Genomic DNA, 19,200 nt, shown 5'->3' on the forward strand with positions numbered 1-19,200 from the left:
TAATCACCTTGCATGTGCTAGGCTGAAACAACTTGTAACCTTTGCTTTGTGAGCTGTAGCCAATGAAGATGCATTTGACAGCCTTATCATCAAGCTTATGCCTCAACTGAGAGGGTACATGCACAAATGCAAGAGACCCAAACACCCGCATGTGAGAAATGACAAGCTTACGACCTGTCCATGCTTCATAGGGAGTCATGGTCTTCAATGCCAGAGTGGGTGCTTGGTTAAGCACATAGTTTGCACACATAATTGCATCCAACCAGAATTTATTGGACAAATGCTTTTCCTTTAAGCATGCACCGGCCCATTTCTGTTTCTGTTCTATTTACGCTCTGCAAGCCCATTTTATTGCGGAGTGTATGGCACTATGCACTGATGAATGATACCCCGAAAATCAGAAAATTCTTGGGACATGTACTCCCCCCCCCTACGCCAGTGCGGAAGGTCAAGAGTTTCTCCCCACTCTCATTCTCTGCCATGGCAATCCAATGCTTGAAGCAAGAGAAGACATCAGACTTCAGCTTTATGGGATATATCCAAGTGAACATCACTATGTACGAGATGCAACTTCTTGGATGCACCAAGGGTCTTGTCCTTCGAAAATGGAAACCTATGCATTTTGCCAACAAGCAGCCCTCGCATACATGTTTTTTAAGTGCATGCATGGGTGGAAGATCTATGACCATGTCATGTGAATGCATCTTCACCAAACTGTTGAAGTTGAGACGTTCCAATCTCTCATGCCATAGATGTGTGTCATAAATTACAAATTCATCCACAGCATTAGCTTCTATAGCAGCTTGTTGTGCATATATGTCAAGATTTGTATGATTGGATATATTCTAGTCTTACAAAGGTATGTACATATATGTCAAGATGATATAGCCATCTATCAATTGTTCTAGTAAGTACAATATAGTTATTGTACCGATTATACATAAACGGCACATCAATAACCATAAAAAAGAACTCTGAAGCCATGTGCGGAGATGGCTGAGATTGAAATCAAATTCTTTTTGATACCTGGAACATATAAAACTTCCATAAGTGTAATGGTATCACTTGACACTGTTGTGACGATCACTTGACCAATCCCTTTCATTAGATATGCTGGATTATTTGCAGAAGTGACAATGCCCCCCTTTGGAATCCCACTCAATGTGTGAAAGAGATTTTTGCAGGAAGTGATCTGCTTTGAAGCACCACTATCAAGAAATGCCCACTCATCATGAGCAAGATTGGCTGCCTCTGTATTTGTGACACGAGCAATTGAAGTATTTGTGACAGCAAGACCTTGCTGTCTTGGCTGTCCTTAGTTCTTCTTCTTGGAAGTAATATGCTTCCGGCACTCAGAGATGTCATGACCTGGTTTCTTGCAATAATTGCAGCGTTTCTTCTTCTTCCCATCAGCATGAGAACAAAAGGATGAGGTACCAGATGTAGGTTTGGGCTTGCTGTAATTTCCCCCCCCTTTTCCTTTGCCCCTATGATCAATAGCAAAGGCTTGATCTGCAAGCAGCCCTGTTTTGACGAATTTGCTCCTCCTGCAGGAGTAGGGAAACAAGCTGATCAAAAGAATAGTGGTTGGGGCTACCCATGGCCACTAGTCTAAGTGTTGTAGCAAATCCCTGATATGGTCAGGGTGTCCATCGAGTGTGGTGGTCACAACCAATGAGTCTGGTACAATCTCATCAACATTGATGAGCTGCTCTTTGAAGTCCTTGACCTATGTCAAATAGACATGCATGCTGCTCATTTCTCTTAACATTGTTAAGCTGCCTGCCAAATAAGCAACTCTGGCCTCATTGCGTATCTGATAAAGACTGGCCAAAGTGTCCCATGCAGCCTTGGTGGTTTTGCAAGACTGAATGTGAGGTATAACAACTCTCTTGCAATTCATGGCAATAATTGTATATGCATGTGCATCTCGTTGATTCCAACGAATTTGTTCTTGTGTTAGAGGGTCGAAGGCAGGCACTGAGGGAGTAGTGGTGGATGAACCACAAGTGGTAGAAGTAGCTGTGGTGGCAGCAGATGCATGTGATGAAGAGACAGGTCTAGACTATCTAGATACAATTTCCCAAAAGTTCCTGGACACCAATAGGTGGCACACCAAGTACAACCACATGGGATAATGGGTGCCATCAAGCTTGTCCTCAACACCAAGCATCCCGAAAGATTCATGGTTTGCCATTGCAAATGAAAATCCTCACAAAAGTTAAACATAAAAGAGCCTTGCAAATGTCACAGCCTGAATGCTACAATGCAAAGAGCTGGCTGCCCAAGTATCTGACTGCTGGCTGCAAATGTCAGACAAAAAATGACAGCAAATGTCTGCAAGTGTCAATGCCAAGGCGGCTGTTCAAACTCTGAGAAAAATGCACAAGTTGTCCCAAACAATGACCTGCAAGAAAATGTCTATCCAACCAAAGGACCCCCCTGCAAATAGCCGTTTTGCAAATGACCAGCCCAAATCAAAGGGCAAATGTTTGCAAATCTGTCCAAGGCAAATCTAAGCTGAATCTGTCCCAAATGGTGGCAAATGTCAAAGGACAAATAGCCCAAATCAAAGGGCAAATGCAAATTGAATCCAAATGTGGTTGTGTCAAGCAAGTACGACTACAAATATCAGAAAATCTGACAAAAGCCCCAATTTGGAGAAGGCAATTATGCCAAAAAGAGGACAAATGTTGAGCTTAATTGAAATTTTGCAAATGTGATCAAATCTGCTGCAATTTCTTGCCAAAGTTTCAAATCAAAGCAGCCAAATGTCACCGCAACGAGTGCAAATGTGACAAAATAACCTGCAAATCTTAAATCCCCAATTTCAGAGGTGGAATGAAAAGAGGGAAAATACAGGTAGATTTGAGTCGAGAGGGAGCGATCCCAGCCAGATGGTGCTAGAGCTGGTTGGAGCAGTTGGAGGAAGGCTTGAATGATAGAAAACATTGAAATCTGAGCCAAAAACCTCCCAAAACGGCCAAAAAATGCAGTCAGTTCGTACAGACTCCTCGCAGCACCGTGCACTTGCCCATACAGGTTCGTACAGAGTCCGTACAATTGTATGGATGGCTTCGAAATGATGCGGGAAGGGGTCATAATAATAGCTTAGAAATTTCAAAAACGTCGAAATCGGACCTGAAAAAGAAAAAAACAGCCGCTGGACTGTTTTTCAGCTCAAAAAACAGGTTTTTGGCAACGAAATGAGGCACCGGACTGAGCTGGAGCAAAATGGCAGGTAGGAGCAATGGCTGAGAGCACGATGAGAGGCAGGTAGGAGCATAGAGAACCTGCTTTGATACCATTGTTGGGTGCGGGAAGCAATGGAGTGGAAGGGAGCAAACAACAAGCTTAAGGAACACAAAGTACTTGCAAAATCACTTTGGGTCTACTGTAATTTTAATCTTCCCTGAGGTGTCTAGCACATCAACAGATGGATGTTTGGTCCAGCTTCCGAGTCTCTCCGAAGTTCGGAATGAGTAGGGTGGATCCTATGACTCGATGTAGATGACTTGCATTCTGCTGACCTATTTTGCACAAATTGCAAGCCACACAAGCACGTTGGAATGTGAGAGCTCCTTCCTCCTTGGCAAGGACTCGACCCTTAAGTTTTCCGGTCTTCAATCTCCCGGGCTTTGTATTACAAGCAAGGCTATCCTTGGATGATAAACTTCGGCTCTGATACCATGTTAGAAAAGTGGAGGTAGGTTGCTTGCTTAAACCCAACTCTATTCTGCAGCGGAAGATTCACCCAAGACACAACATATAATTTGGAACATAACTTAAAGACATGCGCTTTACTGAAATGTAAGAGGGCAATTCAGATCTGAAAGAGTGCTCAGATGTCTAGCCGAAACAGAAGGATATATAGATGAATCTCAAGTACAAAAACTTGCCAACATATGTACCAACACCTCTAGAAACAATAGGTACAAAACAAGGCTCTGTTTTGCTGCACCCTTTGTAGGAAACTCCTCCTCGCCTCTATGGTAGGCTTCAATAGCTGCTCAAAGCTGAGCAGTCCAAAAATTCTTCTCCGAATGTCTGCTGCAGACAAAGCTAGGTGTGCACCTAGGTGTGCTGGACTCTTCCTTGCAAATATCGGTGATTTAGATCCCTGGTTCTCCTTCTTCTCTTCACTCAGAATAGCGGCCTGCATTTGAGGCTCTAAGAGTATTTGAACCCCTGCATATGGGGCCTTATTTATAGGGGGGAATTCCCCTCCAAACTGTCTGACTGCCCCCCTACAGGCCAGCCAATCAGATCTGAGAGACTGGCCGACTAGTCTATCAGCCAACCTTGTCTGCAGCCAACCAATTGCCCACAGACCAGCCAACCAGGTCTGTGTGTCTGCTGTCTGTGACAGACTACGGATCCAGACTGGTCCATCCTGTCTATATAAGGCTCACGTGATTCGTGAATGAGAATTGATATTCAAGGATTCAATACAGCCTCCAATAACCTCAATAAACCTATGTAGGACCTCAATGCCTATACAGTGTTAAAAAAAGAATGAGACCTCCAAGAGAGCTTCCCTCACTCTAGAGATTCAAAACGAGTTCTAAAACAGGAGTGTTGTACACTATACAATCTCATTACCTTATCCTCAATGTGTGGATGTGTATAGAAAAACTGATTAAGGCCCAAGGGTCCATGACTAATCTAGCATTAATCAATAACTTGTATTAAGCCATATGTAAAACACTTAGTATAGGTTATATCGCTGGACATGACACGAGTCTCAAAATGTGAGGTGTGGATAGACTAATTAAGGGTTCATGACTAGTCTAGCATTAGCTACTAACTTGTATTAAGCCATACATAAAGATAGCTGGAGATGAGATTGTGTCTCAAAATGCAAGGTAAACAAGATGACATATCATGGCCTGACACGCCTAGGTAAGGAGACTTGAAGCTGAGAATAGGCTCACTTAAGGAAGCAATTATAGAACAAAATTTGGGAGGGGCATGTTTATCCAGTGAAAGAAATCGCCTCCTGGTGTCTTTACGTAATTAGGGGGAGAACACTCTTAAGGATAAAATGTCTTAAGCCTGGAGTATGAATGTGAAGACTCAAGATGATACATCGAGAGAACCAAAGAGGTGCTATGATGAGAAAGTAGTCATGTTTTTTTCCTTTACATATAAAGGGGTGGAGATTGTGGTGTCAAGGGCCTTGGGGAATTCTGCTTGCTGAAACATTAGTTGGTAAGAAGATTTAGAGAAGACAGATGTCCATGCTCAAGAGACGATCCATCTAGGTTGCCGACGAGCTGTGACATGGGAAAAGCATGTCATGGTTTGGATGATGTAGAAGCAAGAGATCCTAAGTAGAGCATGTAGGCCATCTTCTGGTGGTTCTAGTGATGCCCTATAGGCCATGGTATGTGCCTTGTAGGCACAAATGTAGGCACTTGTAGTGTTAGTGCCTTTTAGGCCACATAGGACACTTAGTCCTATGTGACACCTAGGACACTTAGTCCTAGGTCTAGGTACAAGTACCTTGTACTCCTTATTTTCATTATTCTAGATTTGACGTGACAGACTCTATCGACTCTTTGCAACCTGCACTCTCTCTTTGCCTATCGATCCTACAGTGGTATCAGAGCTGGGTTGACTCGTCTCCTGCTCCTCGTACTCGCACTAGCTCCCTTCAGCGTACCTGCTCCTCCATCTGTACAGTTCGTATGACTGAACGGACGCTCGTACACAGCCCGCACAAACAACGTACTTGTTTCGTACTTTTGTACCAACGTTACGTACTTCGTCGTACTGCCTTTTGTACCTGCGTTTCGTACTTCGTCGTACTGCCTTCCGTACCTACGTTCCATACTTCGCCGTACTGCATTCCGTACCTATGCCGACGTACACTCAACTCCGTACTTGAACCACCGTACATCTACGTACATGCGTTCCGTACAGCCACCGTACAACTCCGCCATATAGCTGTACACTACTCTGCATCCGTACACTATACATGCATCCGTGCATTGTACTTGCGTCCGTACATTGTACTAGATCCGTACGTTTGTATGTACACCGTACACTGGACTTGCTCCGTACATCCGTACATCTACACCGTTCTTGTTCTGTACAAAACAGTTGTCCGTACAGCTCATTCTTGTCCCAAGAGTTCCGTACAGGTTTGGCACGTGTGAAGTCTTTTGTAGGACATTGGCAAATTTGGGGCTTTCAATACCTTTCATCTCCTTTAGTTGCAACTTCTTGCAAGAACACTAGAGATTCGGGATTTGGTCTGCAATTTCTTTTTGATTGGAGTACATTGAGTCACATTTGCAGGACATTGAGTTAGATTTTCAGACATTGAGTCACTTCTGCAGGACATTGAGTCATATTTGCATAAATTGGGTCACATTTGCAAAAATTTCAGCAAAATTTGGGGCTTTTCTGCATTTGCCCTCTTTTTGGCCTATTTGCCCTCAATAAATTTGGGGCTTTTGCCAGATTTGCTATTTTTTGCAGTGAACATTGCCTATCACAGTCACATTTGGGTCAGATCTGCATTTGCCCTTTGATTTGGGTCAGAAATTTGCTGTCATTTTTGGACAGCCAGCTTTTTGCAGTGATAGCCTTGAGGCTTTTGGGTTTTTAGGTCTTTTTCAGGGTATCACATCTGCTATGGCTGGGAACAATCAAGACATATTTGGAGTTCTTTGTGAAGATGATAAGTTGGATGGCACCAACTATCGATATGGTATGATCTCATGAAACATATTCTTGTTGCAAAGCATTTGTGGAATATTGTTTCTGGGACTGATCTGAGGCCAGCCAATGCTACAGTGGTTGCCTCTACTGCTGGTCCCTCTGCAGGGGGTACTACTCCTGATGCCTCTTCCTCTAGCACTCCTGCTGCTGCTCTTCCAACTCAAGAACAGTCAAGATGGGATGCAAGAGATGCAAATGCACATTCATGCATTTCTTTATCATGCAAGAGAATCATTATTCCACACATCTGGTCTTGCAGGACAGCAAAGGATGCTTGGGATAAATTGGCTTCTCTCTATCAGATTCGCAATAAAGCTCGTGTTGCATATTTGAGAAGGCAATTACAGGAAGTCAGTATGAATGAAGGTGAGTCAATGGATGCATACTTGACAAAGGTCAAGGACCTCATGGAACAGCTTGCCAACATTGATGAGGTGGTGCCAAATTCACAGCTTGTTAGTACCACATTGAATGGACTGCTAGATACATATCAAGGGTTTGCTACAACCCTTCGATTAGTGGCTATGGGTAATCGAGACCACTATTCTTTTGATCAGCTAGTTACTTTGCTTTTGCAGGAAGAGCAAAGTAGAGCTAATAGACAAGCCATTATTCTTGATCATGCATTTGCTTCACAGTAGACAGGAAGAGGCAAGGCTTCCAAGCCTATGGGCAAGCCAAAATCTGCGCATAGCAGCTGCAATTCCTCCCATGCATCTAAAAATACAGCAGATAAGGCAAAGAAGAAAAGATGCAACTATTGTCGCAAGCCTGGACATGACATTTCAGAATGCGGGAAGCGCATTGCTTCAGAGAAAAAGAAAGCAGGATTGACAGTTAATGCCTCTCATGCTATTGAATCCCATGAGCCAGAAGATGCTTCACATGCACATGCTCTTCAGGATGACTGGGCATGGGTTGTCCATTGCTCATTTGATCCATCCAAAGCTGATGCATTCTTTACTACTAATGACGCTCAGTCCTGGTACTTTGATAGTGGTGCTTCCAAGCATGTCACATCTTGCAGACAGTTGTTTCATTCTTTAGCCGATGCACCTCGCGGGGGGATTATTACATGTGCTAATAATGCTTCATATGCTGTAAAAGGAGTTGGAGATGTGCAGCTCACATCCATTTCAAGCCATCCTGTCACTCTGACAAATGTTCTTTTTGTGCCTGGCATGGAAGTCAACTTGATTTCAATTTCAGCAATTGCTACTTCAGGTTTCAGAGTGATTTTTGATGGCTATAGATGTCTAGTTTATGATCTTCGTGATGACAATGCCATAGTTCTCACTGGCACTTTGCAAAAAGGGCTTTATCACCTTGATCATCATTCAGCTGCACTTTCTATTGAAGCATTGGCTATTTCAGATGCATAGCTTGCTGAAAGTCATCTTTGGCATGAGAGAATGGGCCATCTCAATTATAGAGCTCTTGCAAAGCTACATTCACAGCAGATGGCAAATGATGTACCTCAGACTCACACAGTTTCCAAACATGTGTGTGAGGGTTGTCTTTTGGGTAAGACGCATCGATTTCCTTTTCAAAAGAATTGTCCAAAACTCTCACAAAGGAAATTGCAGCTAGTACACAGTGATGTCTGTGGCCCAATGAGGACTCTCATTGATGATTTCACAAGATATTGCTGGGTATATCCTTTAAAGGCCAAATCTGAAGTTTTGTTATGCTTTTAGAGATGGCTGAATATGGTTGAGAATGAATCAGGATGCAAGCTTGTCACCCTCAACACAGATAGGGGGGGAGAGTATATGTCAAAGGAGTTTGATGCATTTCTGTCTTCACGGGGCATTATTCACTCATGCACTACTCCTTACACTCCTCAGTAGAATCGTGTTTCTGAAAGGAAAAACATGTCCACAATGGAGATGGCCAGATTAAGGCCAAGTCTTTGCCCAATAAATTTTGGCTTGATGCAGTAATGTGTGCCAACTATGTGCTGAATAGATCACCTACACGGGCATTGAAGACTATTACACCTTATGAAGCATGGAAAGGCAGGAAGCCTTCACTTTCACACATGAGAGTTTTTGGGTCGCTTGCATATGTTCATGTACCATCTCAGTTGAGACATAAGCTTGATGACAAGGCAATCAAATGCATATTTATTGGTTACAGCCAGGAGAGTAGAGGGTATCGGTTATATCAACCAAATACTGGGAAGATTATTGTCAGTAGAGATGTAATCTTTGCTGAACATTCAGCTTCTCCTCTTGTGGACTGCAAAGCAAAGCCAGATGTTGACATGTTTGATGCCTTTGAATCTTGGTTACCTCTGCCATCATCAGAAGAGGATTTTGACCAGCAACATGAGCCTCCTGCAGGCCCTCCACTACGCAATAATCAGCCACAACCTCATGCTGATTTGCAGGTTTCTCTTCCGGCACAAAATGATCCCACTACTCATGATGCAGTCATTGAAGAAAGAGCTGTCAATAGACAGCAAAGGCAAGTTCCCAGATGGCTTCTTGATACATTGAGGGACAGCAAACAAGATCAGCCTTTTGCTGCCCGGACAAGATCAGGGAACAGACATCATGGTCACTTTCTTGAGTTTGCACTCCTTGCTACAGCTTGCAATGAAGAGCCTCTATGCCATAAAGATGCTTTTGACAGCAAAGAGTGGATGGATGCAATGAGAGCTGAGTTACAATCAATTCCCAAAAATGACACATGGGAATTAGTAGATCTCCCTCCCGGCAAGCATGCCATTGGAACGCGGTGGGTCTACAAATTAAAAAGGAAATCTGATGGCAGCATAGATCAATACAAAGCCCGTCTTGTTGCAAAAGGATATGCCCAACAACAGGCTTTGCTATCTACTTGTTCCTTAATCAAGGGGAACCTTTTGTCTCATATGAGATCATTGAATAATGTTGCTTTTTTGAGATTGGAAAAGATGGATTAAGACTTGATTAAGGTTTAATTGCATCTTTGATGGGTGGCTGTGATTATTGTGCACTTGCTTATGTGGGTTATATTTGATCATGGACGCTGGCTTTCTCATGCCATTAGCTTTTTTGAGTTTTGTGTTTATTGTGGCAAGTCATCAAAAGGCTTTTTGAATGAAAATTTGAATGCAAACTAAGGCTAGTTTTTATTTAAAAGAAAGTAATTTAAAAAGGAGCTTGTGGCTGTATATACAAGCAATGCATTTTGTTTATTGGTTTCATTAGATGGATTATTTAACTTTGGATACTCATGTATAAAGGTGTGACTCTATTCAAACACAACTCTTCTAAAGCTATAAAAGTATGGGAGTCAATTGATAAGGTATTATTTTTTTCAGAAAGCCTGGATCCAGACATGATTTTGGATGAAAAAGGAAAAAAGTCGAGAAAAGGTGTGACCGAGACTTGGGTACGTGTTCCTACTAATCCATATTTGTGGAGAGAGAGAGAGAGAGAAAGAAAGAAAGAAAGAAAGTGTATTATTGTCCACTAAAGGCCAAAATGGGCCCATGGGACATCAAGAGAGAGAGAGAGAGAGAGAGATTAACGTTTAAGAAGGCCTCACGGGCCTAATTGAGACAATGTACGCACACCAAAAAAGAGTAGCTTCTACATCTCAGAGTATCATAGAGTCAAGGAGTGCACATGGCATAGTTATTACAACAGAAAACTATATACTTGTCTTATCATAAAGTGGCCTTCATGACATCAGTTTGGGACTGAGAGTCTCTGGGTTTGGATTGAAATCCCTAATTAGTAATGCTTGCCATCTCGGTAGACCACCCATTTGCCCCCTTTACACGTCTCCTTCACTTTAGTGCGTTCAGTATTCCTTCGTTTGAGGTGGGTCTCAGTGAGCTCTTCAGATATCTAGATCTTTGTACCCTTCTGCTTGTGTGTTTGTCTGTGAATGTTAACTCTTGCCGCCCTCTCTCTGAACTGGTCCTAATTTTGGACATTAGATGCCTTTTAAACATTGAGATGTCTTCCTCGAGGTATTTTTGCATTCTGCAGCTGCCCATTGGGTTAATTTCCTCTTTGTAGAACTGCATTTTTGTCCCCGGGTCGTGCCATAATTTCTGTAGCATTTTCTGCATCACTACCCCCCTAATTTCACATGCATCTTCTGGTATATAAGCAGCTGTTATACCCGTGATTCCATCCATTTCATTCCTCTCTCTGCCACCTTATGATTTTTGTAGCTTCTGTTGCCATGTGTGGTATCCTATTGGCGTCCATCTTCTCAACTTTGTTGAAGGTAATCCATGAATTGACATAATGCCTCCCCTTTAGAAGTATCATACCTGTCTCAACCAGTAGGATGGGGTAGGGTGTCTGTGCCTTAACCCCTAACAGCCATATGAGAAAACGTTTATGTAAAGTTGCTATTCTTTCCCACTAGATTCTAGAGAGTCTGGGTGCCGAAGCTGGACATCCGTAAACGATCACTGTTTGCACAAGTGTATTATATACAAACTTTCTCATTTCTCAATTTCATATATATGCCTTCTTGCTCTTATTTTGGAAGCTGTATAAAGCTTTCAAACCTCCCAGAATTCTTCTCTCCACACATGCATCCCATTTGTAGTTGTCTGCAATTTTCAGTCCTAGCTATTTATATGTATTGACTGTTTCCAAGGGCTGTCCCAATCTGTCTATTACGGGTCCCAATCACCATTACTTTTTGTCTTATCATTTGTTTACAGTGAAATGGAACTTCTATTAATGCTTGAAAAAACAACCATAGGAATCAGCAATACCAATAGCTATTGACCATGGAAATGAATGAAGGAAGCTTGATTGTCTCATTAGAGAAACCAGCCTGTAACCAAAGAACCCAATACACTGCATAGGGGATCTCTGGAACAGGAGCTTGCAACCAAGAAGGTGGTCTATACAACCAGCGAATACCTCTCGCAGTGAGGATATAGAAAATGCTTTCAGACCATGCCTTGCAGAAAAGCTCTCCCCCTTTGGAGGTCACTCTAGAAGCCGGAGTCCTGCGCTTCCAAATAGAAAGGCCTTGTAGGGCCACTATCCCATTGTGCCCAACCAATATGTGTCAGTTGTCTGAGTCCTGATCTCGAGCCTCTAGTTGCCAAAGCGGATGTCGATCAAACTCCTCGCAGGTAGGTGGGGCTGGCCTGAATAAGTCCTGAGGACAGGCATTTCTAGACTGTAAAGATGCTTCTCATCAAGGGGGGACGCCTTCCCTACGAGGGGAGCCTCTGAGCAAATCCATCTATGGGACAGCTGCCAATGCCCACCTAGGGGGGGAGGTTGTTCCTGAGAAGCACTCATTTTGCAGCAAGAGCTTCCAGGGCTTAGAGCCTGGAGTGAGACCATGTACTACCAGCTTGCCCAAGAGGGCTCTGCTCTGCATCTTTGGGTCAATGATGCCAAGGCCCCCTTGGGTTTGTGGCATAATCACAGTCTACCACGTCAAGTGCTTGATTGCCATCTGAACTTGCTCATAGGAAGTTGCGCACCAAGCTGACACATGCACAACTCGTGTGAAAGCATTGACATGAGGCTATGTACCAGGCTATGGCAAGGACTTGGTTTTCATGCTTGCTAGTGAGTGATTGGTCGAGCTCCAGTATAGAAGCTTGCACCGCACGCTCTCTAATACCGAGGCTATCTGCTGCTTTACTGAAATGTCCAGTCCTACTTGGCAACCAAGATATCTCACTGTCTGTCCTTCTGAGAACCAATGCCGCCCTCCAATCTCAGACCTCATGGACCTCCTCAGTTACTGTATCCTGGCCCCAAATGCCCGCTAAAACCGAACTGACTGTGAAAGACAGCTATGGCTTTACTTCTACGACGGAAATTAACTCTCCAAAGGCTCTCCCTCACTTCCTCTCTCTGAACATACACTAGGGCCCAGGACAAATTGTCGGGCTGGACCCCCCCGAAGGTCTTTATTCATTTCAGAAAATCTGTTACAGAAATTCAGCTTCAGCTTAGAGCTGTCTCGTAAGTCTCTCTTCCCAAAAACGTGAAAAGAAAAATCCTTCTTTTACAAGAGCTTCAAGCTCTATTCAAATTGGCAACATGCCACTTGTCTAAAATCTAGACTAAATTCTTTTACAAGCCTCTAAGGGCCATTCTGGAGTCTTCAAAGCTCTCGGTCACACGAGCCGCCTCCTAGATGCTTGTCAGGCTCCCATTTCGCTTAGGAAAAATAATCCTTCCTAGTACCTGCAACAATTAATTAAAGCGCACCACCATGGTACCCATTAATTGTTAGCGCTTTGCATGCAAATAACACACTGTGGACTAATCCTAGTCACGGTGGGCGTCCCCACTGAACACATGTGCACATTTAAACAAATATGTATATACAAATAAATATATATATTTTCTCTGGTTGACCGGGGTCAACACTCTTGATTATAATTAAAGAGCTTTGACCAAGGGTCAAGGCGCCTTAATTATAGCCAAGTCTCTCCAACCGAGGTTGGCACATCTTGGTTAACCGGGGTTAACCCCTCTTGGCGCATGCCAAGTCTTGTTGACCGAGGTCAACACTCTCTGACCGCAGTCAGGTTTACTTGACTAGAGTCAAGTATCTTTGACCGTAGTCAATCCTTTGACCATTAAAATGACTCTTTGACCGTAATTAACACATATAAAACTCTTTAATTATGATCAAATAAATGGTCAACTGTACTTTGACTTAGGATATTTACATTGTGGTGACATCCCGTCGGCTTCTATTCAGTTGACCTCAACTGAAAAGCTTCCTTGTAAACATCCAAAAGCTGTGGATGATCGGATAACATGTCTTCGTCCATCCACTTGGCATCTAATGCCGTATAATTCTTGAATTTTACAAGATACCTGTAAAATTCCTTACCCTGAGGGCCTTTACGTACAGTATGGTACACAATTTGCTCTGGCTGAAGGACTTCCTCTAGCTCATCCACTTCTGGTGGATCCTCTGATACTGGTTCTGTATGCTCTGGTCCTTGAAATTTCTTTAGAAGACTCACATGGAATGCATTGTGAATCCTCCAATGCTCTGGCAATGCTAATCTGTATGCAACCTCATTTATTCTTTCTGTAACCCTGAAAGGGCCATAGTATCTGGGAGATAACTTTGCATACACTTTCTGTTTGCCTTTAAACTTGCGGAGCCTAGCTTTTTCAAACCTTAAAAGTACCCAGTCCCCTTCCTTGAGATCCAACTGTCTCCTATGTTTATTTGCAGCTCTTTTATGTTTCTCTTGAGACCTTTCAATTGCTGTCCGGACTTGGCTGTAAGCTGTCTGGAGGTCTCTCACAAACTGATCAGCTGCAAATATTTCATCTTTAGTCCTTAATATAGGTGGCAAAATCACCTTCCCATATATGACTTCAAAAGGGGCTTTCCCTGTAGAGCTATGTACTGTATTATTGTAAGCAAACTCTACTAACAGTAGGTACTTTTCCCAGTCTGAACTTTGGTCACCCACGTAGCATTTCAGCATATCCAAAATGGTAGAATTTGCTACTTCACTTTGACCATCTGTCTGGGGATGGAAAGAAGAAGAAAAATTCAGATTCGTCCCCATGTTATCAAATAAAGCTCTCCAGAATAGACTGGTCATTCTGGGATCTCGATCACTAACAATGGACTTAGGCATACCATGATGTTTAAAAACTTGTGCCATGAACAGCTTAGCCATATGATCTGCCTTTATGGTTTTGCGAACCGGAATGAAATGAGCTTGCTTGCTAAATCTATCTATGATAGTCCAAATCCCATCATTCCCTGACTTTGATCTCGGCAAATCAAAAATAAAGTCCATTGTAATATTTTCCCATGGTGCGTGAGGCACGGGAAGAGGCATAAGTAGGCCAGGTGCCTTCTGTCTATCATATTTCATTTTCTGACACGTAAGGCATTCAGTAACAAACTGATGTATATCTTTCCGCATTCCTGGCCAAAAGAAATACCTCTCTAGTGCTAGAGTTGTTGCTGTAATTCCTCTATGTCCAGCATAGGGAGGTGCATGGCATTCTTCCAAAATCTTTTTCCTCATCTCCTGGGTGATGCATAGGCAATCATCTTTCATTAAATACCCATCTTTCAGGGAATAGTGACTGGTAGATTGCCCTTCTTGCATTTGCTGTAAAATTTCACCAAAATCAGAATCATGAGCATATTGTTCCCTCATGCCTTCCAGGTCCTGATGATAAGCAATAGTTACATTATTGACCAGGGGTCTTCGGGACAAGGCATCTGCCACTCTGTTCCGAATTCCTGGGGTATGGACAATCTGAAAATGGTACATTGACAGCATGTTTGCCCATTTCATATGCTTCTCTGAAAGCTTGGTCTGAGTCAAAAAGTATCTCAGACTTTGGTGATCTGTTTTGACAGTAAAATCTGCACCCAAAAGATAGTGTTTCCATGTATGGATGGCATGAATTACAGCTAATAACTCTTTCTCATAGATTCCTAAATATCTTTCCGCATCCCGAAGTCGCCTGCTTTCATAAGCTACTACATGACCATTCTGATGCAATGCAGCCCCAACACATTCTCCACAAGCATCACAATCAACATCAAAAGACTGATAAAGATCCGGGACTACCAGAATAGGCTCTGTAGTCAACTTCTCCTTGAGTGTATTGAATGCTTTCTTCTGTGATAATCCCCAGGTGAAGGCTGCATTTTTCTTAGTGAGATCATGTAATGGAGCTGCGATATCAGCAAAATGTCTGATAAATCTTCTGTAGTAAGAACACAAGCCTAAAAAACTTCGAACTTCATGCACAGTTTTCAGCTCAGTTTTTGGTAAACTTTAAAGATTGCTTTTCTGATGTTTTGCCAGGGGAGTTACCCCCAGAGAGACCAGAAGATCATCAGATAGAGTTAATGCCTGGTAGCGAGCCACCAAACAGACCCCCTTATAGAGTCAGTGCGACTCAGAGAGAGGAGATTATGGCTCAGGTACAGGACTTGCTGTCCAAAGGCTTGATTCAGCCCAGCTCGCCTCCTTTTTGTTCCCCTGTACTGCTAGTACAGAAGAAAGATGGTTCATTCCGTATGTGCGTTGATTATCGCGCACTGAACAAAATGACCATCAAGAATAGATTCCCTATTCCGCGTATTGATGATGTCCTGGATCAGTTAAATGGAGCTTCAGTTTTCAGCAGGATAGACTTAAAGAGTGGCTACCACCAAGTGAGGATACAACCTCAGGATGTGCATAAGACAGCATTCCGCACAACATTCGGGTTGTATGAATACTTAGTGATGCCTTTTGGGTTGACAAATGCTCCAGCCACATTCAATAGAATGATGGATCGTATCTTCCGGAAGTACAGGCATTTTACTGGTTACTTTCTTTGATGATATCTTAGTTTTCTCTAAGACAGAGGAAGACCACAGAGAACATCTTGCTATAGTGTTTCAAGAGCTGAGAAATCATCAGCTCTATGCCAACAGCAAGAAAAGTGAATTCTTCCTGGAAGAAATCCACTATCTGGGGCATATAATATCCAAGAATGGGATACAAATGGATCCAACGAAGATCTGTGCCATTCAGGAATGGACTTATCTTTGTCTGCATCATTCATTTCAGCATGCATATCAGTCTCTTTTTCTTTTACAAAAACCATGTACGCAGAAATTGCAGACTTTATTGCTTTACCGCATGAAACATCAGATACAATGGGGATAGTGTCCCCTTTATTCCTAGCAATTACACGCTGATTTTCCCCCCTATGCACAAATTCCAGCACTCTTTCAGGAAGAGTCAACTTCACTGCCTTGCGGTGAAACCAAGGCATCCCCAAAACTACATCATAATGTTTCAGTGGAGAAATGAAGAAGTCTTCCTGATCCACATAACTCTGAACATGAAGACGGAGCTTCCCTATCAAGGGAGTAACTGGCACAGGATTCCCACAAAACATTTGATCGGCATCCAAAGCCCTGCCTAACTCTTCCGTCTTTATTCCCAGCCTCAGGGCTAGATCCTCTGATATGAAATTATCTGTAGCCCCTGGATCAAATAAAATTAGCGCTTGCTGGTCTCTAACTTTACCCCATGATAGCAGCAATTCTCGTTCTTCTGGGTTCAAAGCATGACCCAGTATATCAGGAATTCCCCCCGCCATTGGCTTTTGCGGTCCTCGTGGCTTCTCTGCCTCTTTTCCCTTTGATGATGAAGGCTTTTCTGGGCACTGGGCAGCCACATGCCCCTCTTTACCGCACCTGAAGCATTTCCCATCTCTACGGAATTCCGCTATCTGTTCAGGGGTGAATATAGATTTGCCCTTATAGGTCTTTGAGAACTGAGTACCCCTTAGCTTCTGAGGCTGAAACCCTTTCTTTTCAGCCTTGGGGAACTCTTCCTTTTCTGATTTTATAAAATCAGATTTCTTTTTATCAGTACGTCCTGCATGCAAGGATGGCACTGTAGATGGATCTTGTAGCGGCACAAGACTCGCTACTGAGGCTGAATGCATAAGATCTTGAATATTCTTTGCCCCCAAAGCATTCACTACTGCCTGAATTCTTGGAGTGAGACCTGCTCTGTACTTTCTCATCTGGGTACCTTTGGAGATCTTTTTGAACGGTGCAACCTGCAAATAAGCATCCCAGAACTTTTGGTTGTACCCATCCACTGTATCTCCTGCATCCATGTGCAAGCTGTCCCAGTCTTGAAGAACATGGTCTCTAAACTGTTTAGGCATGAACTGCTGGTAGAAGGCTTTCTTGAAGCCCTTCCACTTTCTTGGGGCTGACCCATCTGTGGTCAGTGCACTCCACCATGCACTAGCCGTTGCTGTTAAGTGTAGGCTGACCATTCTTAATTTGGAGGACTCTGAAAATTTCTCTGTACCGAATGCAGCATCAAACTGTCTGATAAACTGCAATGCTTTGTCTGTATGACCATACTGTCCATTGTAGGTCATAAACTTGACAGATTTTCCTCCCTCTTTAAATTCCCTGGTCGCTTTGGAAGACTTTCTCTTCCCAGACTTCTCGTGTTTCCTTCTTTTCCTGGATGGTTTATCTGATAAGGAAGAAGAAGACACAGAAGTCGAACTCGAGGTAGACGGTGATGGACTAGGAGATCGGTGATGACGCCTCGATCTCTTTTTACTATGGGACCGTCTCCTATGAGATCTATGAGATCTCTCTCTCTCAGACTGTACACGAGAGTGTGCCTCTGGCATTGGCACGTCATATACTGGATTAGGCATAGCTTCTGCTGGAAACAAATGCTGAGCCCTGGGATCCCTTTTTAGATTTTCCAGCTCTTGTATACGAGTGCGTACCATTTGTTCAAATTCTTGTTGAGTTTGCGGCACATTCCTCTGTCTTGGATGCACATCCCTATCTTGAGAATCCCACTGGATAGGTGATTGATCCATATTCTGAGATCTGCAGATTTTTCTCACACTGTGCAAGTAACTAATGCACACTACCTTTGCTTTTCCAACAGAAAAGGTACCTCAACAAGAGGTGTTTTGCATTCACAATCTATGCCAGTACTGGCTGTCAGTTCAAGGCATGTACCCACACAGTTGCCAAAGCATCATCAACTATATTGCCCTTTTCTGGCTGCTGCAGATGGCTTCAAAAGGCATCTGTTTTTCCCTCTTTTTACTGCTCAAAGGCATGCATACTCCTTTTTCTGCAAATCTCTGTTTTCTCTGCTTTTCTCTGGTTTTCTGCTACTTTTCTGACAGTAAAAGTCTGACAGGCAGGTGAAATCTGTTAGCAGAAACAGTCTCTGCAACTGTCTTTTTTTTTTTTTTTTTTGGGGAAAACAGTAACCAGATGAGTAACTACTGGTTACTCTAACCGACTGTCTGGTTCTGGTCTGGTTAGTCTGCAACTAGACTAACTGGACTGGTTACACCAACCAAACTGGTCTGGTTAGGCCAGATTAACTGGACCAAAGTTGAACTAACTAGATACTGGTTCAACTAACCAGAGTTAACTGACTGCGGTTAACTTAACCAGGGTTTCACTAACCACGGGTCAACCAACCAGGGTTTAACTGTACCAGGGTTAACTTAACCACTGGTCTGCCAGGCTGGCTGCCACGTGTCAGTGCCACGTCATCTAGTGCGCTGTCCGCCACGTGTCAGTGCCACGTCATCTGGTGCACTGTCCGCCACGTGTCAGTGCCACGTCATCTGGTGCACGCGTGAACCTGCTGGCTGCCACGTCAGCACCACGTCAGCGCCACGTGTCAGATCTGCCACGTCATAATCTCTGCAGCTTCTGGAAACGCGGTCTCCTTGACGGGCGATGGCGAGCTAGGCGTGTAGCGATGGCGTTGGCGGCTCAAACCATATGTAATTGTGGCTATGGCTCAGGATTTCGTCGTCAGTCTTGGCTGCCTGGCTGAGCGTCGCCCCGTCGTCAATCTTCTTGATCACTAGAGTAACACTCCACCTCCTGCGTGGATTCTCTGTCAGACACCTCTGCAATTCACGGCACCCTGCGTGGGCTTTCCACTAGATACCTTTAGCCTCTTTATGC

At 43.4% G+C, this 19,200-nt stretch overlaps 1 protein-coding gene across 1 annotated transcript in view; it reads left to right on the forward strand.

Moving 5' to 3' along the window:
* The window catches only part of LOC147896795 (uncharacterized), a 137,375-nt gene that overhangs the window by 34,630 nt on the left and 83,545 nt on the right, over nt 1-19,200 (forward strand). The window contains exon 6 of the mRNA XM_087381776.1: nt 10,040-10,110. Within this exon, the coding sequence (XP_087237902.1) occupies nt 10,040-10,110 (71 nt within the window). The remainder of the gene's footprint in view (nt 1-10,039; nt 10,111-19,200) is intronic.

Source organism: Dipteris shenzhenensis, chromosome 11 (assembly GCF_047967505.1).
Source record: "Dipteris shenzhenensis isolate YYH24624 ecotype China chromosome 11, Dip_SZ_1.0, whole genome shotgun sequence".
Classification (NCBI taxonomy): Eukaryota; Viridiplantae; Streptophyta; class Polypodiopsida; order Gleicheniales; family Dipteridaceae; genus Dipteris; species Dipteris shenzhenensis.